A 27176-nucleotide genomic window follows, 5' to 3' on the forward strand; every position below is an offset into this window, starting at 1 on the left:
TAGCTTCTGTAAACCAGACCATACAATCTTTTCTTTTCTTTTTATTCTTAGCAACCGGATTGTACAACCCCTTCAATCAACAAATGGAAATGAAGCTAGAATAATCAATAATCTGCCCCATGTAACATTCTTTCTTGATAAAACAGGATACCTACTAACCCACACACACTGTCTACTAAGAAAGTCTCAAGGTTATAGACATGCATACAAATGAATGGGATACGAATTCACAAGGATTATATAGGCTGCCCAAGCGATCTGAGTAGAAGGAACGCATATGGAAGTAGTTGAAGAAAACCATCCTTGAGACGCCAAATCTTGAAGAACCACAAAGCATGGTTATTGCCTGTGAATGTTTTCTAGCCATCAGCTACAATTACTTGAAAACATACAAAGCAGAGAAGAAATATACCTTTTTGAAGAGAAATTAAGAAGCAATGCCACCCTGCTTTGCTTTCAGTACAATCTCCTCTGTGGTGGTGCCAATGATCTCGTTAGCACGCTTTAAACCTACACAATAATATCTTCCAATGCTATCCTGAATCCACAGAGCTAACATTCGTCAGGAACAGGAAAGATGAAAACATAATCATATAGAACTCAAGACTTTGGATCCTAATCTCCACTTATTTGCTAAGCTCATACATGCCGCATGCAAATTTGCATGTGATAGTGGTTCCACTATGCAGGAATATCGATTCAAATGAGCAGTCTATTCCTACACAGACAGCACCAGTCATTTCAATCCAATGGCTGAGCCACCATATATAAGGACTTCATTTTTTTTTTTTTGCTTCCGATATATAAGGACTTCATTGGAGCATGCATTTTGCAACAAATTTCTTCTATTTTGTACATCTATTTGCATCCATATTGACAACCTCAGCAGCAACTCTTTTTCTTTGAACTACCTAAATCAATGAGAATTGATTTTTAGATTCAGGTGAGAGAAGACAATGCAGGTTAAAAACTCACCCGACCAACAATACCTAGCTTCTCTAATTTTTGGACTGCATCATCCACATCAAAGTTACATTTCTCACCAAACTCTTCATGGATTAGTTCTTCACAGCGAAGGTCAAGATCCTATATCGCATTATTATAAGAAGTCAAATGTCAGTTGAGTAACATTACTTCATATTTTCATTCTTCATATTCATTAGTCATTACAGAAGTAGGCCATGGAAGTGGGAAAGAGTGTGGAGATGATTCATACTTCTCTTGTAGCTTTACCCTGTTCCATCAAAATAAAGAATGCAATGATCACCTCTTTGACCTGCATATGCAAATTATAATAAAACTAAAGTTTAAGAACTTTCTTTGGTAATAAATAAAAAAGAAAACTTTTACTAAAGATAAAAAGTACAAAAAGGTAATAAGATATCACCCCCAAATTTAGCAACCAAGACCCACCACAATGAAAAAAAAAAAACCTTCCATACCCAAAGACAAGTCAAGATCCAACAGCACCTTTAAAAGATCCCAACCCTTAACAATCCTAACAAAAATCGCCAATCCAACTCCTTTTTAACCTTTTCCTCATTCAATGGGTATCTGTTCTCCAAATCCCAAAACAATTTCGCCATCATTTCTTCCCCTCTTAACACTAAGATCCCTAGAACCTTGCTTACTTGGACTCCAGTTTCCACTACCTTGTTCAGGTCTACTTTCTTTTCTACCTGCCTTACTGTATCCAACATATCTCCTTCCTCTTCCTTCTCTGCAGATTTGTCTTCCTCCAAATCCTCCTCCCTCTCCTCACCTTCCTCCTCTTCTTCCACTTTGTTTTCCCCTGAACCACCCTCCTGTCCCCGTGTCCCATCATCTCCTCTTCTTTCTGCATAGAATTTTGTGTTTCATCTTTAGGACACTACCCACATCTTTCTTTCAGATGAGTTCTCTCTTTTATTTCTTGCTTCAATCCCCCCCCCCCCCACCTTGATATATCTTCTTGAATTTATTGCAAGGGCCATCCCTAAAGAGACCTTCCTTCAGCAAGTCAGCTAAGTGATCCTGATTTTCGTAACATTATTTAACATTTAATAAATGTAAAATTAATTATCACCCAAAAGAAGTTGATAACACAACACTGATTAAGACCTGTGATGCCATGACCCAACACAATCACTTTGGGCTACAAGAGCCGCCAATTGACACAAACTTCAGGAAACTGCTGCTATCAGATTACATTTCAGCATAGTCAAGATGACGCAACATATTCTCACAATGTAGGCCAAAGAAAAATTCAAGTCAATTGAGCCATAGACAAGTTGGTTTTCCCAACAATGTCTTACATAGTCAAGATGTTTAAACTGTTATTTGAGACATGATTGGTTTTCTATCCCCTAGTCATATATACATATGCATCAAGGTAATATTTACTCCAATTTCATCATATTCAGAAAATTTCAGGAATCAGAAATCTTGTTGAATACTCAAACAAATTAAGAAACCATATTAAATTATAAGCTCTTTGAACCTGCTAAAGCTTTCAAACAGATCTGAAGTGAACTCAAGCATGACCATGACAAAGGTTTAAAACATCATAACCTACAGAAATGGAATTAGATTTTGGAAATTTATCGAAGTTAATAAAAATAAAAGTCATAGGATGTCTGGAAACATTATATACAGGCAAGAATAATAAGCATTATCTAAATAGGAAATCAAAGCTATATTTTCAAAAGATGATTAGACAAATAATACACACGTCAGACCCAAAAAGCAACGATTTTGGATAACAAAATTGAGATCAATAATAAGTAATCCAAATCCCTAAAGCTTACATTGATACATAGTTTTCAAAGTGCCAAGGCGAGGTTAGGCGACGGGGGCGCTTGTCACCTAGTCGCCTAAGTAAAAATCACATATCCTAGGGTAGTTCCCTAGGTTCCATAACCAACTTTCTTTAATAACTATCCATAATTTTCATAAGAAAATTATAAACTTCATGTTTAAGTCTAGAAAATCAACATATTTATGAGAAGAAAAAGAAGAAAGGAAAGAAAATTCAAAAAATATAGGGGCTGAACCCCTATTTTTGTTATAGGAAAAGAAGAAAAGAAAAGGTGGAAGAAGAAATGTGTTGATTAGACAAAATTTTAAGTTCTTCCCTTACTTATTGGTTCAGATTTTGAAGTCATTGAGGGTTCAATACAGCAGTTAGCAATGTTTGTGTTGATTAAACCCTAAAAAATAAGAAAATAATAAAAAGAAATTAGTTTATAAACACAAAAATGAATATTTTTCTTTAATAATGTCTATTTTATAATTATAATCTCAAAAAAAATAACAATATAAAAGTATTTTATTACACAGTATGCAAAACTGCTAGGCAACTAGGCGAGGCGAGCCTCCAAGGGCGCCTTGTCGCCTAGGCACCCACCTAGGCGTTGCTTGACAACTATGCCTTGATATCAAAGCTACCCATAAATAAATGATTTATAGGCAGGAAACCAAGGCCTTATACATCTTCCATTGAAATTCAGAAATCTTGATTCCAAGTCTTCAGGGCTCATATCTGGAACATATCTCATGTATAGAGGAGGAACAAGAGTCCCAATTGGATGGATCTCACTGAGAAATTTTCAGTGAAAAAAAAGTAGCATGATTGTGTGAATCGAATAACTTACATTAAGTGTATTGGTTTGGATGGTGAAACTATATATCTATAAATTATCTAACTAAAAATAATATAAAAAGGCCCTTATTCAATGTTGGTCCCAACTATCTGGGGAGACGGGGTCTCCTGAAAGCAAAAATTCTGCAAACACTCTGGAAAGCATGGGCATCCAGCCGCACATTGTGGAACATCTCACCATGAATTTAACATACATGTATGGGATATATTCCCGATGTGCAACTGGATGTTGTGCTCTCAGTTTTTTGCTTTCAGGAGATCCAGTCTCCTATCTGGGGTTTTGGGAGGGGTGGACTGGATAAGGTCCAACCTTTCACATTCTCATGCTTGATAGCCCAAGATTTTACCATTAATAGCTAATACCAAGGTTCAAAATATCGATAGAGGCCGATACGCCAGTAGGGGTGTATCGGCCTGTATCTTTGCTAGCTTTTTTTAATATTTTTTCTTTGAAACTGGTTCAGAGGGGTCAGTTTAAGGCTGGTTTACCCTCTGAACTAGACCAAACCCCTGTAGGGGCATATCGGGAAGCCCCCGATATGATACGTATCGGCTGATACACCCTGATACGTTGCAATATTTTGATCCTTGGCTAATAAAATTGTGCTAATTGTACTCTACAAAATCTCTAACATAGAACCAACCCAATGGTGTTTTCTGATCCTTCTTAAACAAGACTCTAGCATAGGTGTTGCGGTGCAAACACTACCTAATTTCTTAATTTTAGGGTGGTGAACTCATTATGATAGGATGGATTATGTAGGTGTTCAAGACTGCTATCAGTCTTGATCACTAAGAAACTTCAGGTTCGAAGAGAAGAAAAAGTGAAGAGGGAGGAGAAAGAGTGGTGAGAGAGCAGTAGAACACAGTTTTTGAGTAGAAGAACAGAATCTCAATATTCTGCCGCCGCCACTTCAATTTAATATTTATATGTTATGCTAGTTGCATGAAAGGACACATCTGCCCTTGGTGTTTACATCATAACACATAACAATATAAAACTGAAAAGTAAATAACAACTAGAATAACTGAATAATAAGTTGACCATCAGCTATGACTAGATACATTCTACCCTACAGACAGAGTGGGACCACAGCTGTGGGGCCCACATCAATGTTCTCTACACTCCCCCTCAAGGTGGGAGTAAATGTTCATCATTCCCAACTTGGATAGATCCGCTTCTAGCTTCTTTCTTGATACGGTTTAGTGAGGATGTCTGCTAGTTGCATACTGGACGTGATGTAAGGGAGGCATACTTCTTGAGATGAGACCCTCTCTCGTACAAAATGGCGGTCAACTTCAACGTGTTTGGTTCTGTCATGCTGCACTGGATTATGTGCTATATTAATGGCTGCTTGATTATCACAATACAGCATCAAGGGCTTCTCATACTCAATACCCAACTCCTCAAGTAGAGATCTTAGCCATAGGATTTCAGCCACTCCGTTGGCCATGGACCTGTATTCTGCTTCAGCACTTGACCGGGAGACAACACTTTGTTTCTTACTTCTCCAGGAGACAAGGTTTCCTCCCACAAGAGCACAATATCCTGAGGTAGACCTTCTGTCATCAACACTCCCAGCCCAATCAGCACCCGTATAGACCTCCACCTTCATGTGGTTGTTGTTCTTGAACAGTATACCCCTACCCGGGCATCTCTTCAAGTAGGCTAAGATTCTTTCTGCCGCAAGGAGATGTGTGGTTCTATGAGAATGCATGTACTGGCTGACAACACTAACAGCATAAGTAATATCTGGCCGAGTGAGGTAGAGATATAGGAGCTTTCCTACCAATTGCTGGAACATAACTCTGTCTTCAAGTAGCTCCCCACTCTTTGCACTAATCCTGTGGTTCTGTTCAATTAGTGTATCTGCAGGCTTGACACCTAACTTTCCAGTTTTTGCCAACAGGTCTAGGACATATTTCCTCTGAGAGATAAAGATCCCCTGTTTGGATCTAGCAACCTCAATACCCAAAAAATACCAGAGTACACCAAGGTCTTTCACCTCATATTCTTGATGAAGGAGCTGTTTAAGGGACTCAATCTCATGGCTATCATTCCCTGTGACCACAATATTATCAACATATATTGCCAGTAGTGTCAAGGAGGACTCCACCCTCTTGATGAATAGAGTATGATCTGACTGGGCCTGTACATAACCAAACTTCACAAGGGCTAGTCTGAATCTATCGAACCAAGCCCTAGGTGACTGTTTCAAACCATACAAAGCCTTGTTGAGCCGGCAGACCTTCTTACCTGTTTCTGCATCATAGAATCCAAGAGGCAAATGCATGTAAACTTCTTCCTGCAGATCTCCATTCAGAAAAGCATTTTTCACGTCCATTTGGTATAAAGGCCAAGTGTGACTTGCTGCAAGGGATAATAGGACTCGAATAGTGGTCATCTTGGCTACCGGTGCAAAGGTCTCCAAGTAATCTATGCCATAAGTCTGTGTAAACCCTCTTGCAACTAACCAAGCTTTATACCTCTCAATAGATCCATCTGCATTATGCTTCACCATAAATACCCATCTGCATCCAACTGGTTTCTTTCCTTTGGGCAGATCAACTACCTCCCAGGTGTTGTTTTTCAACAGGGCATCCATCTCAACTTGCATTGCATCTTTCCATTCCGGGACGGATAGGGCTTCTTGCACTGTTCTTGGAATAGGGACATTGGAAATGGAACTAAGGTAGGACCTATAGGTAGGAGATAGGCGATCATAGGTTAAAAAATGGGAAATACAGTGGGTTGTAGATGTGGTACAATGTCGTTTCCCTTTACGGACTGCAATCGGAAGGTCAAGATCATCTGTAGGAGGTGAAATGGCAACAATAGAGGAAGTCTCTGTGGGCCCCTGGACTGTAGTACCTGGACCTAGAGCTGCAGATGAGATTGGAGCTGGCCTGGACTGCTGATAATCAGGATCAACCTGCCTCCACCGCCTATGATAGACCCTCAACTCCTGATCCCTCTGACCGCCCTCACCATTGCAGCTCTCCCTCAACTCCTGATCCCTCTGACCACCCTCACCATTGCAGCTTTCATCACCCAATGGAATAGGTAACGGAACTGCCCCACTCTCACTGCTCTCCCCCTGAAGACAAGGACTCAAACCCCCACTCTCACTACTCTCCCCCTAAGGGGAAACCCGAGGATAATAGGGTGTCCCCTCAAAGAAAGTGACATCCATGGAGACAAACATCCTCCCTGAGACAAGATCATAGCAGCAATAACCCTTTTGAGTTTGTGCATAACCAAGGAAGATGCATTTGGAGGCTTTGGGTTCGAACTTGGAGTGATGGGGTCCGAGAAGCTGAACAAAACAAGTACAACCGAATGTCTTAAGAGGAATAGAAAACAAGTCCTCACGTGGGTGTAGAAGGGAAAAAGGAGATCTCATATCAAGGACCCTGGAAGGAACCCGATTAATAAGGTATACCGCCGTGAGGATAGCATCACCCCAGAAGCGGATAAGAACATTGGAAGTAAACATGAGACTTCTAGCCACTTCCAAAATGTGCATATTCTTCCTTTCGGCAACTCCATGTTGAGGTGTATGAGGGCAAGAGCTCTGGTGAATACCCCATGATGAAGAAGATAAGATGTCAATGATTTAGCAAAGTATTCCTTTGCGTTATCAGATCTGAGAACTTTGATCTTGGCATCAAACTGGGTTAGGATCATTTGGTGAAAGTTTTGGGTCAGGGAATGTACCTCATCTCGTGAATGCATGAGATAAACCCAAGAAAAACGGGTATGGTCATCAACAAATAACAAGAAATATTTGTACCCACCCATGGAAGGGATATGATAAGGCCCCCAAACGTCAGTATGCACAATATCAAAAAAATTATCACTCCTTTTATTACTCAATAAATAAGGCTTTCTACAATGCTTAGCAAACTCACAACTTTCACACTGTAACTGAGACAACTCAATAGACTCAATAAAACTGGAAACAGACTCTTTAAAGACCGAAAAGACAAATGACCTAATCGGTTATGCCAAAGCATAACCGGACTCACACTCTGAGAAACAAAAGACATCTTCTCTACTGACTCTTCTTGACGGAACCTCTCCCCGAGCAGATAGATCTCATTCGTCTCACGGCCAGTCCCAATCACCTTCTTCGTCTCCAAGTCCTAAAAAACACATCGGTCAGGGAAGAAGGTTACTGAGCAGTTCATATGCTTGGTAATACTACTGACTAAAAGAAGGCTAGTATCAAGCTTAGGAACATGCAAAACAGATGACAGGGAGATAGTATCTAATAACTTGATGTCACCCTTCCCAGAAATAGGAACCAGGGAGCCATCAGCAATAGATACTTTATCCCTACCAGAAGACAAATGGTAAGTAGTAAACAGTGAAGGCAAACTAGTCATGTGATCGGATGCACTTGAATCTATTACCCAACAAGGTTTAGTAGTACCTGGAGCTGAGGCATGATAGGCTGAAGCTCGAGTACCTGAATGTGCGAAGGCAGATGTGGCAGGGGCTGTAGTTAGGGCAGCCCGAACTACAGCTAAGGTCTCTAAAGATGTTCCTTTTGTGCCAGATGAGGATGCTGAATCAGTGTTCACGGCTACATGAGCAGTGCCCTTCTTGCTTCTCAACTTCGCAGGAACCAAGTGAGGATGCAGTTTCCAACATGTTTCTTTTGTATGTTTGGGCTTCTTACAATGTTCACATACCACATCCTTCTTGTCTTCCTTCCTCCTGTCCTTCTCTGAATCACCCCTTGATTTGGGTGTGACCGCTACAAAGGCTGGTGTGGGGGGCTGAGGTTGCATCATAACTTTCCTTCTGGTCTCTTCACTATGTACAAATGAGTATGCCTGAGAGAGAGTCACACTGTCTCTAGTCAAAATCTGTTGTCGTACAATATCATACTCTGAATTTAGGCCTGCCAGAAACTCAAATACCCGGTTTGTCTCAACCTGCTTTCTATATATCTGTGCATCTTTGGGATTCTACCACTCAAGAGTCTCTAAGTGATCAATCTCACGCCACAGAGACTGCAAGGTAGAGAAATATACTGAAACCGGTCTCTCTCCTTGTTTAAGATTTTTCACTTCACATTTCAATTCAATGCTTTGGCAACATTAAGGGGTTGGGAATAAGTTTCTTTCATAACATCCCATATCTCCTTAGTTGTCTTTGCCCACAAATAATTCTGGCTAATATGAGGCTGCATAGAATTACACAGCCATGTCATAACCAATTAGTTTTCTTGGATCCACTTGGTATATGTCGGGTCTCCCTTGGGAGGTTCTTTCATATCTCCCAAGAGGTACCCTAATTTACCTCTTCCACCAATAGCCATCATGGTTGATTGGGCCCATTCCAAATAGTTTGATCCATCAAACTTTACGGTTGTAATCTGACCACCCATCTCAGAAACACTACCATAACTGATGTTCCCAAGGCTGCCTTCTGCCTAATTTTTAAACTCCATTTCTGTCAAGTCTCAAAACAGCACTTAGACTACCAATCACAATCAAAAAGCAGTATAGGCCTGATCTATATTCACAGTGTATGTGCATAAAACTGGGATAATTCTGATCTGAAACCAACTAGCCAACACAACAGTAGCTGTCCGTAGAGCTCTAACCCCTTAGGACTCTGAAAAACAACTTAAAAATAGGTCTGATATACTTGGCAGAGTTAGGGTTTTAATCAGTCCTTAAAGTGAACAATTCAGTTGCACAATCCAATCAGTACCGTATAGATAGACTTGCAGTAGGGTTAATAAGAAACCCTAGAATCTGATCAATGCTAACAATAAACTTGAGGGCAGCTCTAGGTAGATCACAAGGTTCAATCTAACACTAGGGCTTGCCGCAAGATCACTTTCAAACCCTATAGCAGAGAGAAACAAAGTTGAGACAGTTCGGCCTAGGGTTTGCTGTAAAACCCTAGTGAATCGAAGAGAGAAAACCCTAGAATGGTTCGGCCTCCCCCTCCAGATAGGTCCAACCTATCTTCTCTAATAGAACTTCTCTTAGAAAGTAAATAACTTACAAGGAAAAAATGTTCGCTGCCTTCTAGGGTTACCCGAACCCTAGTCTTCTCTGATCCTTCCTGACCACCAACACTCTGCAACCCTAACAAGCTTCCAATAGCTGCTAGCACTTTTGGCGATCTCCAAGAATCAGTCTGCGAACTCCTCCTTTTCAGCTTCCAGTCCTAGGAGATTCTCATGTGGTCGGCTGGTATTAGGCTCACATGAGAAACCCCAACTTGGCTCTGATACCATGTAGGTGTTCAAGACTGCTATCAGTCTTGATCACTAAGAAACTTCAGGTTCGAAGAGAAGAAAAAGTGAAGGAGAAAGAGTGGTGAGAGAGCAGTAGAACACAGTTTTTGAGTAGAAGAACAAAATCTCAATATTCTGCCGCCGCCACTTCAATTTAATTTTTATATGTTATGCTAGTTACATGAAAGGACACATCTGCCCTTGGTGTATACATCATAACACATAACAATATAAAACTGAAAAGTAAATAACAACTAGAATAACTGAATAATAAATTGACCATCAGCTATGACTAGATACATTCTACCCTACGGACAGAGTGGGACCACAGCTGTGGGGCCCACATCAATGTTCTCTACAGATTATATTAACACAACAAAAATTTTCCTGGCTTGGTACCTACTTCTTGTTGAATCACATCATCACACAGGTGAAGAAGAGTGCCCTTGCCACTATCCAACTGTTTGTCATACATGGATTGTGTGATTAAGTTCTGATATGTGGTCATGTTTTGCTGAAACCTACATGAAGTGGATGAGAACATTAACCATATTAGCAATCAAGAATTTAAAGAACAGAAAAATCAGATGTATAATGTATAAAAAAATCCACCCTGACAAAACTAAGGCATCTTGACACTGGTACACCATAAGGACATCCAAATTTCCACCAATAGCTTAATAGTAAACTACAGCATATATAGAGGAGCCTGAAACCCCCCAAACTCAGTTCATCTACTAGGTGAAATGGACCACACGAAAACTCATGCTGATCTAATGATTTTAACCATCTATCCTATAACATTGCAAGCAAGAAATGTATGGGTAAGGCCAAATAAAATGTGTTTCATGATCATTCAATCAAGTCAAATTGCAATGTAGATCTCCTAGGCAACTATCAATTACTGGGTGCCTTCCACCCCCTTATGTTTTTTTGTTACTCAATAAACCAATATAAGTATAAAATAATTCATGAAAAAATAGTGGATGACATCCTCCCTTCATGTATTTTGTTCCTATGGATTAATAAATTGATGCAAGCATGCCCAAATAAATTCAATTTATTAAAAAGAAAGACTTAACGTGAAATAGATCTTGGCACAGTAACCAATCAGTGCAGAGAGAATGGCAATAATGACCCAAATATCAGCTTTAGGCATTTCAAGTGAACCAACAAGTGCAACCTGGAAAGGAAGACAAGACAGGCACACCAGAGTTAGACAGAGAAAAACGAATAATGCATACAATCTTCAAGGATATTAGATATCTGACCAGTCCAAGAACAGCTGAAACAAGAAACTTGACCCAGTCCATTGGTGTTAAGCTAGGATTTTTCTTCTCTGGCTATTGAAAAAACAAATCCAAATTGTAAGATATAAAGACTGAAATTGGAGCTCAGACACACCAAAAGAAAAAAAAGGAATATCCAAACTAAGGTAGCTAAAAACTCAACTCAACCCAGATTAATCCCAGCTATTTGGGGTCAGCTACACAAAAGTAGCTAAAACCACTCACCAGAACTATTTCCATATCAGCCATGGGAATATTTTTAAAATGTTTTACATATATTCCCCGTTCTTTCTTGGTCTTGGTACTTGCTCGCCTGCAAAGTTACCATCCTTATCAGAGACAAGTCACAAATTACTTTTATATGCTGTTATGTTGTCCACATGATGCAACTAACTAGAGATCAGGATTAGTATTGAATGTGTACCAGCAGGCAATACCAAGGTAAAGAATTGTCCTTGGCAATTGCAGTTGCCCGATCCATAGGGAATTCTTTGTAACTACTTTGTTAGTCATCAGGCATCCATTCTTCAACTCAAAAACAAAAGGGAAAAAAAACTTAATGCTAAAAGATTGTTTAAATCATGACAATCATCTGATTATGAATTTCTTTACCTGGAAATCTTGTTTACTCGTCAAATGGGAATCCACATATCAAGGATATCTCAAGGCTTCAGTCGCTAAGAAATACCATTTTCTTTATGTGAAGAAACTAGAAGGCATGTAAAAATGTGAACTTTCTCACATTGCTTTCAACAGTGACTACATATATGTTTGTTTATGTTCAATCCCCATAAAAAAACAAGAGTTTATTGGAATTGATTCAAAGAACTCTTTGAATTTGGATACAATTTCCAATCAGCCATCAGAAGTATGGCAGATGATGATAAGATGGATGCTTTCTACAGAAGATTGGCCCTGGGCACTCAGAAACTTGATTAGAGAAGCACAATTGTTGGCTTCCACATTGAATAGCTCAGTCAGGTCGGTGCTTGTACTATTTTGATCCCAAGATCAACTCCCTAGCTAATGGTCTAGCTAGGGAAAGAGTGGGGAAGGCTGATCCATTCTGTCAAGCCTCTGGGAAGGAAATATGATTGTAAATGCTATTACAATAGTATGCTTATGATTGGTGTCTATACTGTTTTGGTTCCACTGTACTTTATTTTATTCTGTAAAATGAATTCCTTTGGATATCTTGCTGATAAAAAAATAAAGATAAAAGAGTTTGTACCTATAAAGAACAATAATCCTGTCAAAGGTTGGTTCCTGGATTGTGATCTTGCTAAGCAGATTGCGCATGCTGGGAACATAAAAATATTAGTGTCACAAAAGAATCCCAATTTACACCATCAACATGTGAAAGGTTATCATGGACAAAATATTATACAATTAGGTACATAATATAATCTATATATGCATCAGACTTGCGGGCAGGCAACATTTAGATGTATGTGGCCCCTTCCTCTAAAACTCATTATTGTGTACCCTTATTTATGTTTTTTAATGAGGCCAGGCCTTGGCACAACAGTTGGGTTGCTCCATTGCGACCTGGGTGACCAGGGTTAAAATCTTGGGAACAGCCTCTCTGTATGTGCAGGGGTAAGGCTGTGTACATCTGTCCCTCCCCAGACCTTGCATTGGCAGGAGCCTTGTGCACTGGGCTGCCCTTCTATTTATGTTTTTATATCTGACATTGCCCATTGTTATTTCTAAAGTTCCAGAACACCTAAAATAATCCCCTACTGGGTTTCTATTGTCATTGAACTGGTTTAAGAATTGATACCAACTGTCAGAAACCTGGTCAGTAGTGTGGTCACCCAGGAGCTTAGCTGACTGCTAGTTTTTTATGTACACACATGCATCATAATATGTTTCTCAAATAGCATTATTAACAAATTTCACATGGTAAACCTTTTTTCCTACCAGTACCATCTAATTGATATTGCATCAGGCATTACTTGGAATTTTGGAGAGACAGCTTCAACAATGTGATCCACATTTTGAGTATTACAAAAGAATGTGCATTAACTATTTAAATCCATCACAAGGATGCTAGTCAAACCTAAGCTCCATATTTTCAATTCGAATTCGTTGAACACATAGTTCTTGCTCCACTTCAGTGCTTATTTCATCAGTTTTCTTTGGATCTTTTGCATGGCGTGCACTTGGCTTTCTGGAGAGAATACGTTGTAACCTGTAAACCACATAACCCACAAGCCTAACTGTCAAATGGAGCATATGAAGGAATAAGATACCATTGGAAACAACATAATTCCCAGAGGTTTCTTGACAAAAACTGGAAGCAGTTATAGATACATGTCTAATTTTCATAAAATTTACTATTTTATTTTATTGCAGAAAAACAATATTGAACAGTACTCCTTGGAAGGCAATTTCCAGAATTCTCTCTAAATTCCTCGAGTTTGTAAGGTATGATGTTTGCTTAGATAACTCTGTTCTTTTGGGGAAGATGCTTGGGTGGGGAATCAACCTTTAAAAGATCTTTACACCTCTCTTTATACTATCTCCCTCTTCAAGAAGGAGCCTGTTTCGAGGTTTCTTCATCACACAGTTCTCCCTTTATCTCCTGCCTGGGATCTTGGGTTTCGTAGAGGCCTAAATGACGAGGAACTTGTTTGTGTCTCTGAGCTTTTATTATTGTTGGATTCTGCTTGCTTGGACCCCCTCAATCCAGATAAAAGAGTTTGGACCCTGATGTCTAATGGCTTTTTTACTTGTGCTTCCTTTTTTAAGTCCCTAGGATCTTCTTCCCCTTGGGTTTTCCCAGTGAAAGAAATTTGGTCTAGGTCTACCCCCCCCCCCAAATAATTGCCTTTTGTTGGGAGAGTTATCATGGGAAGATTAATACTTTGGATAACCTGTAAAAGAAGAGACCTTATTTGTGTCTATCCCCAAACTGGTGTACAATGTGTAAAGTGCAGAATGAGGACTGTTACATTTGCTGCTATCCTGTTCCTTTGCTACAGATATTTGGAATTGGGCTTTCTCTTTATTTGGGTGCAGGTGGAAGTTGCTTTCTGAAGTAAAAATACTCTTTGACCCGTCAACTTTTCGGTGGCCAATGAAGAGAGGAAAACTGATGTGGAAATGCATAAGAGCAGCTACAGTTTAGACTATTTGGGAAGAATGGAATGCCAGGATATTCCTAAGGAAAAGAAAGGAGTCTTGAAGAAGCTAAGGAGTGTATTTTAACAAGCACCATCTTTTGGCTAAAGACTTCTGATTTGTTTGTGGATTATTCCTCTGATGACATTCAGAGGGGTTGGGTAATGGTGGCTTCTGTAGTCTCTAAGAAGAGTAGGAAACAAGTAAGGTGGACACCCCCTCCAGAAGAGGTTGTAAAGCTGAACTTTGATGGTAGCAGCCAAGGCAACCCAGGACCCTCAGGCATTGGAGGGGTTTTGAGGGACAAGGATGGCAATATTTTCTCTTTATTCTCAGGTCTTGTAGGAGTTGGAGATTTAACAAGGGCTGAAATACTTGCAGCTGTACAAGGCCTACAAATTGCTAACCAACTTGGGGTGCAGAACCTAGTGGTACAAGGTGGCTCCAAGGTGGTAGTGAGCTGGTTGCTGAATCTGATCAGTGCTGTTTGGGGTTACAGAGATCTCCTGAAAAAAGTGAAATGGGTCACAAGGAATATGCCAATCAATTTCCAGTGGATTAGTAGATCAACAAATGCTTTGGCAGACTCTCTGGCCAAACAAGGGGTTTCTCGGGCTTCTTTGTATTGGACTAATCTATAGTTTTATTCTGTTCTTGTTAAAATATGGGTTTGTACTCACCCTAAAGGGGAGGTAGCACCTCGTGCCTCCTCCAAGGATGTTTGTACTCTCTTTTGTTTTCTTTAATAAAACTATTTATTCATTCATAAAAAAAAACAATATTGAACAAAGAAACTATAACCAATAAGTAATTGAAGCATCAAATGAAGCAACAATATTTGTTTCTCTCTTTTTAAATGAAGCAATAATATTGAGTTTGTAACACCATAATTCCCAGAGATTTCCCTATGAAAACTGGAAACAGTCATCAGTAGATGTCCAATAATCTCATAATTTTTACCATTTTGTTCCAGAAAGAACCCAAACAATGAACAAAGCACTTCAGGTAAGCTTTCATCTCGGGTATTAGCACTTAGCCCTTTTTTTTTATCAATAGGTGTTAGCACTTTGTCCTGAAGCAAGGGTTCAAGCTTGGATAATTAACCAGGGGTGCAGGGGGCACAATTTATTTTGAAGTAGGAATAAACAGGCATCCAATTATGTCAGATTCAATTTATCTAACTTGACAAGAAATGTATTTATATTCCATATTTTGCAATGAGATTGTGGTTATGGGAGCCCTTTGAAAAAGGTTTAAGCAGCATAGAGCATTGGAGATGTTTCTATTTCTTCATAAAGAACTAAATAAAGGAAACAGTTAAACACTTACCCTGTTACTTTGAGAATACATGCCCATAAACGAGCAATGATCATGTCCACTTTCTCCATGAAAAAGTAATCAGTTGTGCGATCAATTCCAATGCCTCGACGAAAGATTACATACTTCCATGCACACCAGACATCAAAATTAGTGAAATCCTTCAAAGGAAAAGAAGCAAAAAAAAAATCAAAGTAGGAGGAAGGGAGGGAATTGGTAGTATATAACTACTTCTAAATTCTAGAGTTGGATAGAGTGTAGAGAGACAGACCGATTATTATATTAGAAGAAAATTCCAACATGGAAAACATTAAACATTCATTATATTGCATTTGGTAGTATATGCATGTGTATGCATGTGCTATAATTGTATCAATATTAAATATAAACAAAATATCTCCTGCTACTTCTTATGTTTCTTCAGATCTAGCGAATAATCAATAGTTAAAATTGGGCACCAACATCAACACTAAGAAACCACAAAACTTGCACAAACCAACTTTCGGCTCCATTAATGCTAGAAAGAGTAAGGGAACAATTGTGAGAACATAATCTAGATATAAACCCCAATTGTCTCATTCCATTCAAAGTCCAAAATCATCCAGAAAGATTTAGGGGTGTTGTGGAGCCTAGAATAATTTAAATCCAGTTAAATCATTAATCATCTTTAACCACTGAACCACTGAACCACTCATACAAACACTTGGTCCTGTTGAAGTACTTTTTTTAAGAAAAAGTAAAGTATTTCATTAATAAGGATAAATAGAAAACCCTGCACAATAAGACACTGGGCAGGGAACAGATATTCTTTGTACATCTGGAAAAAAAAAAAACCCCATCTCAACCAAGTAGATACAAAAAGGTTACTGATATAAAATAAAAAATAAAAATAAAATAAAAAAAGAGCTGTATGGTATATTCTTTGTGTTGAACATATCTTAAAAAATTCTCCTGTTTCTTGCTGTCCAGATTGTCCACAGCACCGCTGGTGGAATAACTCCCCAAATAACTTTTCCTTTCTTAGATAGACCAGCTAAATTCCAACACCAAAGCAACTCCATCAGTCCTGGGAAGCAGAACTGCACCCCAACCAAACCCAAAGACTTTTTTTTTTTTATCAATAACACTTTCATTAATTCATCAAGAAAATTTACAAGTGGAAGACAAACACACTTATCTTCCAAGAGTCACAAAGAACTTCAAGAAAGGAAAGAAGAAAATACAAAGATACAAGGACACTAACATTACAACTTAGCCCAAAACAAGGAATCCCTTTCTACCCCTTGTTTTGCTAAACCGTCAGCTAGGGAATTAGCTGATCTCTTAATCCAATATGTCTTAACTTCCATTTCCCGCACCAGCCATTTGAATTTCCGCTTCTCATTGTTATACTTCCAAAGATCATTTTGTTCTTTGGTCAGCCACCCTATCACCACCTCTGAATCCCCTTCAATTATAAATTTCTTGATGTTCAATTCCTTCGCTTTCCGGGCTCCTTCCATAACTACACATATCTCAGCTCTAAGGGAGTCACCCACTCCAATTGGGCCTGAGAACATAGCAGAGATGACCCCATTTTCATCTCTAAAAACACCCCCGATCCCTGATTGTCCCGGGTTTCCCCTACTGCATCCATCAAAGTTTAATTTCAAGAATCCACTAGGTGGGGGGGTCAAGCCACGCTCATTACTGACTTGGTCTGCGTGCAACTTGCAATTTCACCCCACTTCCTCAACATGTCATCCACAGTGTAATCTGTGAATATTTCCAGAGATTTCAACCACTGTACCGCCCTAAACTGTATGATAGCCCTCAAATCTGCTGTCCCTCTCTGAGTTTCTGAGAATATCCTGAAGTTCCTTTCTTCCCACAGTGTCCAACATACTGCAGCCCTTAGTCCTCTCCACATTGTCCTTCCCCTTTTTAACCGCCACCTGAAGGAGGGGCGAAAAGGCCCTGCATGTTTGATGGGGGATTCCAGCTGCACCCAAATAAGGAGAAAGCCCAATCCCACAATGACCTCGCGAAGTGGCACGACACCATTAGGTGAAAACCAGTCTCCCCGTCTGCTTTACACAGAACACACCACTGAGGTGACAAGCAAGTATTGGGTCTCTTCTTTTGGAGTAGATCACCAGTGTTGATTCTTTCCAGATAGGCTTCCCAACAAAAACTACCAACCCTAGGAGGTATAGCTCAGCACCAAACCTCACCAACAGGAAAAGGGAACTGGGTAGGACTGGTGGACTAACTTAAGACTTTGAAGAACGAAGCACAAGAGAAAATGCCATTGGGGTTAGGTGTTCAAATTCTAGAATCCGCCCTAGTGGGGTCTAAGACAACATTATCAAGAAGTGCAAGAAGGCTCGAAATACAGTCGAAGTCTGAATCCCTCAAATCCCTTCTTAGACCCAAGTTCCACCCAATCCCAGAAGTGGAAGAGGACGGGGTGGTGAAAAACGAGATCAGCTCATTTTTCAAATCAGAAAGAGCGTACAAAGACGGAAACTGATCCTTTAGAGGAGCGCTCCCCACCTAGGTTTGTTCCCAAAATTTTATGGAGTTACCGGAATTCAACCCAAAGACTTCAGCCACAGCTCCTTTGCAAACTTGCAATTTATGAATAGATGTTCCACTCCCTCTGAATCTTCACCACACATAACACATCTACTAGGCTCCACCGGCAATCCTCTCTTCACAAGATTTTCAGCCATTAAACATTTCCCCAATAATAATGTTACCCACATAAAGAAGGCCACTTTGGGAGGAGCTTTTGATTTCCAAACCCAGTTCACAGGGAAACTCTCCCCCTCTTCAAAACACTATCTGTTATAAAGACTTTACTGTGAAGGGGCCAGATTTCTCCCCTGCCCAAATCCATTTGTCACTTCTTGATCTGTCCACCCTGAAAGTGCTCAAGAATTGCAAGAATTCAACCCAATGTTCTATTTACCAGTCATTTAAGTTCCTTCTAAAAGTGGGGCACTGTTAGAGACCAGAACAGAGGGGTCAAGCCTATAATACAAAAGGCATGCTCTAGGCGAAGAAAGAAAAGCCATGTCAGCAAGAGCCAACTGGCAGATAAAAACTTGACTGGAAACACTTAGAGCTGTTAAGAATTGTAACAATCTTGTAACAGTATGATAAGTAAATGAATAAAGAAGGGCAACAAGAAGAGGTGCCTGTGTTGGCCAGAGTCCAACAGTTGGTATCAGAGCCATCAGAAGAAGGAAACATGCTGAGCACTCAATCTGAAACAATGGATGATAGGATAGATCAAATGGAAATCAGCCTACATAAGGTCTAAGGTGACATTCAAGAGTTGAAGGATACCCTTGCCATGGTGGTGGCGCAGTTGGACAAGGCAGCAACAGGGAGCAACCGTGAAGGAGAACAAGAAGGCGTTGGCGGAGAACAGGGTTGCAACGGCAGCAAAGGAAGAACTTACATAGCACAACTAGACTTCCCAACATTCACTGGCGACGATCCTCTGAGTTGGATTTTCAGGGCAGAAAGGTACTTTGAATTCCATTAAACCCTGGGCATCAACGAGTTCTGATTGTTTCCTTCCACTTGGAAGGAGAAGCTATCGGATGGTACCAATGGTTCAAACAAACCTACCCTCAGACTTCTTGGGCAGATTTTACAGAAGCCCTATGCCTTCATTTTGGTCCCTCTAGATTGGAGGATTTCGATGAATCCTTGTCTAAGCTTCAGCAGATAGGCTCTGCAAGGGACTATCAGCAGGAGTTTGAGAAGTTGGCCACTCGAGTTCAAGGTTGGCTGGAGAAGGCTCTCTTAGGCTGTTTCATCAGTGGACTCAAAGAGGAGTGTAAGGTGGAAGTTATGCAACCGACCACAGTGATGGCTGTTGTCAGAATAGCCAGACTACAGGAAGAACAACTAAATCGACTTAGAAGGCTTGGCAGAGTATATAAAGTCGAACCAGTCCAACGACGGTTCGAACTGGCCGATGTAAAGAACAAGGCAATTCTAGGCCCATTCCACAGCCCATTACTTAAGACCCACCCGAGTTAGTGGGAGCTCCACTAGGCCCCCAAGGAAAAGATGGTTTACCTTCATAACCAAGCCCTAGTACCCTACAAGAAGTTGACATGGACTGAGATACAAGCCTGTTGCAAACATGGCTTATGCTACAATTGCAACAAGAAATTTGGGCCCAGGCATCAATGTAAAGTTCAACGTGCTTATATGTTGCAAGTTGATGAAACTGAAATTGATCAAATGGGCGCTGAAATGCCTGAGACACCTGAATGGGAAGATTTAATGAGTATGGTGAGCCCAGAAATCTCCCTACAGGCCTTAAGTGGCGAGGATTACCCCCCCCCCCAAAAAAAACCATGAGGGTGGAAGGCCTGTTAATGAGCCGAAGAGTATCAATGCTAGTCAACAGTGGCAGCACTCTCAACCCCATCACTGTGGACCTAACTAGACAGATGGTTACAACCAAAATATATCTCTCCTTTTGATGTTCATGTAAAAAATGGAGCCAGAATTAGGTCTGAATGAATTTGCAAGGCTATCCGGGTTCAACACTGACCGGGATGGGGAATAGGGATAACAAATAAGTAGGAAGAGAAGAAAGCACACTCTTGATCAGAATTCATTTTCCACCCTTTGACAAATATCTTGGCTTCCAGGAGGCCAACTTCCTATCAACTCTTTCCACCACCAACTCCCAAATCTTTTTGGAAGTGCATCATGTCCTGTTAAAGTACATTAGGATATTTTATTTATACAAGTATAGGTTCTTTTCTTTTAGGAGAAGATCATATGTGATTAATTGTAATTGGTATATATAATGGAATATAAAGTTTCAAAAGGAATAGTTTCAGAAGTGTTTGAGCTTATAATAAGATTAATTTAGAGTTCATTTTTAACACAATTAGGATTCATTTTTAATTCTTATTATAATAAACTAGTGGAACATGGCATCATGTGTGGAATTAACTGGAAAATATCAGATTGAGTTGGTTTACTGGGATCACCAAAACACAATTGACATGAATTTCTATTATTACAATGTTGATCAACAAAACATCCCCATCTATTAGAGATAATCAACATTAATCAAGAAATATAGAACCAAATGAAATAAACATATGGCCTGAGACATAAAGTGGATAGAAATATTTTTTCTGCTTTGTAGTCTTCGCAAATTAATTATTAATTGATATCCTAAAAACACAAAAACAAGATGAAGTACTAAACTGGAAATTAGAAAATTCTGTAATCTAGAAACTAGTGCAGGTTTTAGACTCTTAGTTGTATATATGTAAAGGGATAACCTACTATAAGATGTGCTCCACATCCACCTACGAGATATCTGAAATCAAAGCCATATCAGTGGGAACATCATAAGCATCCCATCTTTTAAATTCTATCAGGACTATGATCACTCTTATTGTCAAGGTTGGTGACAATTTTGATTGCTTTGATGAGATCGGGATGGGGCAAATTTTTGTGTACAGATTTATGCATAGAGATGCTAATGCAAATCACCTCAGTAACTAAGAGGATGAAGAAAAACCATCTTTTCTACATCAAAGGATTTTTCCTAAAGTATTTCTTCACATAAACCTTTGACTTACTAAGAAGAATCTTTTTTAGGTTTTGTACAGACGGAAAAATATGTGGCAAATAATCCAAGATGTGTGTGTAAAAATGTATAATTTTCAGTTATGGGGAATCTACCTTAATCTATCAATCAAAGTTGCAATTAACATCCGATCCATGTCAATAAACATTCTGTGAACCTTAGAATATGTCTATTTTTACCTCCTAAAGAGCCTCAAACTGCATACTTTATGGGTTTTGAGCATGTGGTTGTTGAGGTAATTTGGTAAACTCCCAGGTTGTTAATGGGTGGATTATCGGATTGTCCTCAAGTAGAAGGTTCTCCTTTTTAAGTCTTTGCTTTTATATTCCTCTCTTTATTGCAACGAAAATATTTAATTATTAATAAACACATAAGCACCCCATTTGTACAGTTAGAATTGAGAAATACCTTGTCTGCAAAATCTGGAAGGTTTTCATGACGATGCTCAGAGAAATACCGTTTCAAGAGATTCTTATCAAGCTGCATCCCAGAAAACAAACTATCTGAATTAGTAAACTTGAGGGCACATGAAAAATCACATATCGATAGAGATGTATAGTAAAGGAAGCTAAACCTTTGATTCATCCACGGTGATAGGAAGGTTTAAGAGATATTGCCCAAAGAGAGCAACATCAATCTCCTCATCAGTTGTTATTTTGAAATTGCTCTTATCCATTACCTGAAAAGATCAAATAGAAACAGAAAATAAAATTCAAAGTATTGCAGGCTTTAAAAGAATAAGCTCAAAAAAATTAAAGAAGAAATCCTTCTGCATAAAAAAATTTAAAGAACTCCATCTTTCTAAAAATCATAACTCAAAGAAACATGAGACAACAGATCCATTTCCAGTCCACTTGACCAGATGAAATTTCCTTTTCCCTTCAATTTTTTTTATTCCAATTTGGATTTTTTTTCTACCTTAGAGTGTTGGTGCAACTTATTTCCCTAACCGATTTGATTTATCCAGGTATCTGAACTCACTAAGAAAGAAATAAGAAAGTTTGAATTCTGTGACACATTTTGACCACATTCTATGAGGATGAAAATGTTAAGCCCCTCATACTGAGAATGAACCAAGAATTTCAGAAGTGACTTAAAATCAAAAAATACTTCAAATTTCAACTATGGTGGTGAACCGCATAACAATCTGCTAGAATTTTTTAATTGTAACCCATCTAAAATATAAAAATCAAGCTTTAAATACTATTAGATGTTGTTACTAAATTATGTCTTAATTTAGGAACTCAGATTTCATCTTTGTTATTAAAATACCTATTTTTAATTAAATATGTTTGATGTATTTTCTATTTCTTTCAATAGATAATTTTGTTGTGAATGTCTAAATAAGTGTTACTAAGTAACCAAGCTTCAATATCATCTGTTCATCACATAAGTATGAGACACAAAAGAAAATCCCAATATTTTATCGGTGTGATGATTTTGCTCTGATGAGAAACAAGTCTTGACCCAACTTTGGATAAGCAATAACTGAAAGGTAAAACTCAGGTAAAAACATAAAAAATAAAAATAAAAACGCATTTCAATCCAAGAAAAGACAGGAGCATTGCATATCAGATTGGTGGAATACTTTCAACTCAACAAAGCCATACTTTCAACTATTTAGCGTTGGCTACACAAATTCTACCCAGCCATTTCACTCTATCACGAACCATATCTTCTATCAAGTCCTTAGATCAGATTTTATTACTTCAGAGTTCAGTGTATGTCTTCTTTGGCCTCCCCTTGCTCTTTTAGAGCCTTCTACTTGCACTAAGACACTCCTAACTAGTGCAATAATTGGTTGTACTTGTCTATGTATATTGTTAAACCATTTCAGTTGACTTTTCTTCTTCTTGTCGCCTACTTGGGCTACCCCTATGCCATTCCTAATGCAGTTATTTCTAATTCTATTTGGTCATATGAATAAATCACCTCTCAAAATTGTTTCACATTTAACAGTACAAGGTTTCTGAAGGAAACCCAAGAGCTAATGGAAGGATAGGTGCATTTGAAACAACACAAGGGTCCTCCCACGAATATGGAACTTGAATAACTTGGCAGTGAGTGGAGAATAGGACTAGGACTCTGGCCAACAACCTGAGGTACTGGAAGGCACAGCTATTACCTAATGACCTAATCATAAACAGTAACATCTAGACAGTAGGACAGATGGTAGGACATGCAAAATGCCTAATGAAACCAAAAATTACGTTCCCCCAAAAATTTCTCCATTTGCATAAGGAAAAATGCCTAATGAAATTTTCTGTTTCCCTTTTGCTCTGTCAAGAAAAATTGACTGAAGATCCATATTCTTATTGGATTGCTAAAGGTTTGTATGCTGGCTGCCAACCTGACAAAACCCTCCTCCTTTATTTGGGCATGGGACTGAAGAGCCTAAATAAATAGTATCTAATATAAAACCCTTTAGTATGGTTGTTTTGAATGCTTTGAAAAAGTCAACAATTTAGAGAACCATCCATTTTGAAACCCAGTTTTGGGACCAGGTCATGTCAAACAGTCTGACCATCTTGTCATGGAGCAGTTTCAGATATGCCACTTGGTTCTAGTTGCTAAATTGATATTTAAAAAAAGAAATCTGATGTACCATTGCTTGCTGAAATAGTAAAGTTTCAGGCAAACTATGAGAATGTGGATTTGAGTCTGAGAATAGCCACTTTGTTGTGTTCAAAAAATGCCAGAGGTTAGGTCCATATCCAGCCTGCACCTCCCATAACCCCAAATAGCCAGGACCAAAAATGGCCCTTTTGGAGGTTTCTAGAATATGCCCCTTTAGTTAATAGAATGAGAAAGCCACATTTTCCATATTCCTCTCTATGCAAATTTATAGTTTTATTAATAGTACATAATTTGTATAAAATGGAGATATGACCAGTGTTTTAATGTGAGAAGCCAATTAGGTTCTTAGAGCCTGAAGCACAAGGCAAGGTATGTGTCTTAACAAACTGAGGTGCCACTTTTGAAAAAAAAAAATCAAAAGAGAACTTAAGACACAAGAATATAAAAATCTAAATTCTGAAAGAAATAGAGTATTTTAAAAATCTCATTACATCAACCAGTCAAAGTATTGTGCTATTAACACAAACATTATAGCTTTTAAGTTCAAGTCCTACATAGGCTAAAATGTTTGAACTCTAAACATCATAAGCACAACATACAACATGGTAGATCAGTTATTCAACATCAACTTCAAGGTTAATTCGTCAAAACTTAGCAACAAGCCAGATGAGCCTCAATTGTAAGCTGCAAGTTTTACAGCACCAGATGTGAGTAGTAGAAACAAGTGTGTGGCCACATCAGGAGGGGGATTAGAAGTTGGCACAAAGAATTTAAAGAGGTAGAGGTAGATCAAACTGAAGCTTCTACCAGAAAAAAGTAAAATTTTATAAATAATTCAAAGATACACATCAGGAGAAACGATAAGACAAGGCAGATATAAAAGAGAAGAGAAGAAGCTCAGAATCATGAACAAATGATTGCAAGCCACGACAGGAGTTAGGTCTTCCTATAATCTGACTTAATACATGAATATACTCAAAGATCCCTAAACACCAATCTGCTAACACGTCCATACAGCTGAGTCCGTTATTCAAAGGTATGCCCTTGAAATTGTTTTATATCAAACACCAAAATAATGCATTTATATTAAATGATGATCCCCCCAAATATATAAACTATTAACAGCACAAATAATAGTTGCAAACATGAAATTTAATATGTTGACATCAGCTTAAGACTGTTAGCTTTGTTTGACAACATTTTCATGAAATAAATTAACTTGTTGCTTTGCTATCAAGGACATATCAGGGCATATTAATATAAAGAAATTAAAGAATATGCACTGGACATTTGACCTGGAATAAATAGGCCAGGAAATTCTGCTCAAGAACATCAATTTCTTCTGAAGATAAATGCTGTTGCTCCAATTTCTGAGCCCCGTGAACAGGGTCAAAGAGGGAGTACAATTGCTACAAAGGAAAAACAAATGATCAGTGGAAACAGGAACATCAAGCAAGAAAGTATCCAACATAGAAACACTATTATTCAGAAGTACAACCATAAGAAAACTTAGTTTTGTTTATGTAAATAAGACCAAGGAAGAAATGGTTGTACCATCAGATCCTCAAATTGTAGGAGATACCAAGCTCGGATTGTGTATTCAACTCTCTTGCAGAGCTTTAGGAATTCAGCACGATCTGAATTATGTTCTGCAAGAAAACAGAATAAAATACACATTGAGAATCCAATCAATGCCACAGTACACACCTAATAAAATTTTGACTAAAAGGATATTTTGAATCTGAGCACATTCATATACAGAGACACAAAAAGAAGCAAGTAGAAGTAGAAAATAGCAAAAGATCAAACAAAATCCATTACTTAAAAAAAATAATAATTGAAGAGTGGGACTTCAAGAATTTCTCGCATCTTCTCGACAGGGTTATTATGCTGAATTGTTCCATTAGAAGATGGAACGGTAATAATACTCCTGAACAACATTCATTCAGAAATATGAACCAAACAGGACCCATAGATTTTCGAAGAGACCCGTTTCAATTTTGAGCAAATCAAGCACGGGAAAACATCAAAAAACCACAACAACCCATTTCAAATTTAAGAAAATCACGACTACCGACATGGCAAAAACAACAAAAAAATGGGAGATACAGAGAAAAATCGTAAACCAAACGAAATGCGGCTTCAATTCAGTACCTACAGCATTAGCCAGTGTCATAATAACACTGAACTTCAAAGTATGAATAGCGAACACAATTATCATATATAAATCAACTCAAAGAGACCCATTTCAAACTTTAGCAGATAAAAGTATAAAACACAGCCACTCGCTGAAAACTGCAAGGACACATTTCAAATTTAAGAAAACCACAACTATCCACATGACAACATCAAAGGAAAGCGCAGCATAGAAGTTACAGAAGCAGAACCAGAAGAGATCACTACGAATATCGCAAACCGAATGAAACGAAGCTTCTATTCAGTACCTATAAGATTAGCCAAGGTCATGATAAGCTTCGGTTTCAAAACTGGAATAACCGATTCACGCTCCAAGCGTATGACGTCTTTGTTATTTTTATCCATCTCTGAGAACACAGAAGAAGGAGCAAGAAAAAGCCTTTTGTCTCCCTCAGAGTCCTGAAAATGAGACAATGGTAGAGCTTAAAAGAGAGATTAAAAGCTGAAATTCGACAGATCAAGTGATGGGTTTCCTTTGGAATCCTTTGATTTCATGCTTTACAAACAAGGCAGGGCAAAGACAATAATGTCTGTGGGGGGGTGGGGCACTAAAGCCACTAACTCTTAACTGATGTAGTGATGAGTTAAACTCCCCTAGTGAGTGCGTGCCGTTTATTTGTCTCCTTTATGACATCACAATAACATACGGTTCATTTTCTTTTCTAATAATTCTAGTCTTCTTCTTATTCTTCAGTTCTTCTCTGTAACGCCCGGTCCCTTCGGACTTCTGAACTTTGAAGAACTGGCACGTGCGAAAGCAGAGATATTAGGGTTAGGGACAAAAGACCAAGAGAAGACCAGACCAGTTTGATGTCCCAAGTCCTGTCCAGTTGTAAACAAGCCTAAAAATAAACATAAACAAAAAAATATATTATAAATAAGAAAATAATTTTATATAAATCCCAAATCTAGCATAATTTTAAAGATTTCTAATACTAAAAGAATTTTATTTTTACATATGTATATACTACAGGATCATATCGAGTATTGATGGATTGGATGAAGCAATGTCCGAATTCAATTCGATAAATCGTTAATTTTGTTATCTGATCCTATTAATGACTAAATAAATTTTCAAATCATGGAGCCATCGAAAATAATACAAATTTGTAAAGTTTAAGGCTAGGGTTTAGTTGTTAGAGGCGCTC

General features: G+C 38.6%; 1 protein-coding gene across 2 annotated transcripts; it reads right to left on the bottom strand.

Moving 5' to 3' along the window:
- On the bottom strand, positions 1-26680 carry LOC104592731 (uncharacterized). 2 transcript variants are annotated; one of them, XM_010252196.3, is made up of 16 exons: positions 26277-26680; positions 25387-25481; positions 25128-25241; positions 21830-21934; positions 21664-21735; positions 15648-15760; positions 13255-13386; positions 12424-12492; positions 11418-11505; positions 11175-11246; positions 10986-11086; positions 10307-10424; positions 1217-1276; positions 976-1086; positions 413-538; positions 1-317 (listed from the first exon to the last, which is right to left on the bottom strand). In XM_010252196.3, the coding sequence occupies exons 1-15, from the start codon at positions 26371-26373 to the stop codon at positions 428-430; spliced, it is 1458 nt and encodes a 485-aa protein (XP_010250498.1). In that variant the 5' UTR covers positions 26374-26680; the 3' UTR covers positions 1-317; positions 413-427. The 2 variants fall into 2 exon arrangements, with proteins under 2 accessions (XP_010250498.1, XP_010250497.1); XM_010252195.3 differs by having other exon boundaries at positions 1-346; positions 26277-26624.
- Between the last annotated feature and the right edge of the window lie 496 nt (positions 26681-27176).

The sequence above is a fragment of the Nelumbo nucifera genome, chromosome 3, assembly GCF_055504915.1.
Source record: "Nelumbo nucifera cultivar China Antique chromosome 3, China Antique-T2T, whole genome shotgun sequence".
NCBI classification, from domain to species: Eukaryota; Viridiplantae; Streptophyta; class Magnoliopsida; order Proteales; family Nelumbonaceae; genus Nelumbo; species Nelumbo nucifera.

Excerpts from the sequence above, each read along its gene's own strand:
- LOC104592731 (XM_010252196.3), bottom strand. The coding sequence starts at position 26,373 with ATGGATAAAAATAACAAAGACGTCATACGCTTGGAGCGTGAATCGGTT. Across the intron at positions 15,761-21,663 it reads TTCCAGATTTTGCAGACAAG|TATGTAATCTTTCGTCGAGG; the intron begins GTATTTCTCAAT and ends TGTGCATGGAAG. Across the intron at positions 1,087-1,216 it reads AGGGTAAAGCTACAAGAGAA|GATCTTGACCTTCGCTGTGA; the intron begins GTATGAATCATC and ends AATGCGATATAG.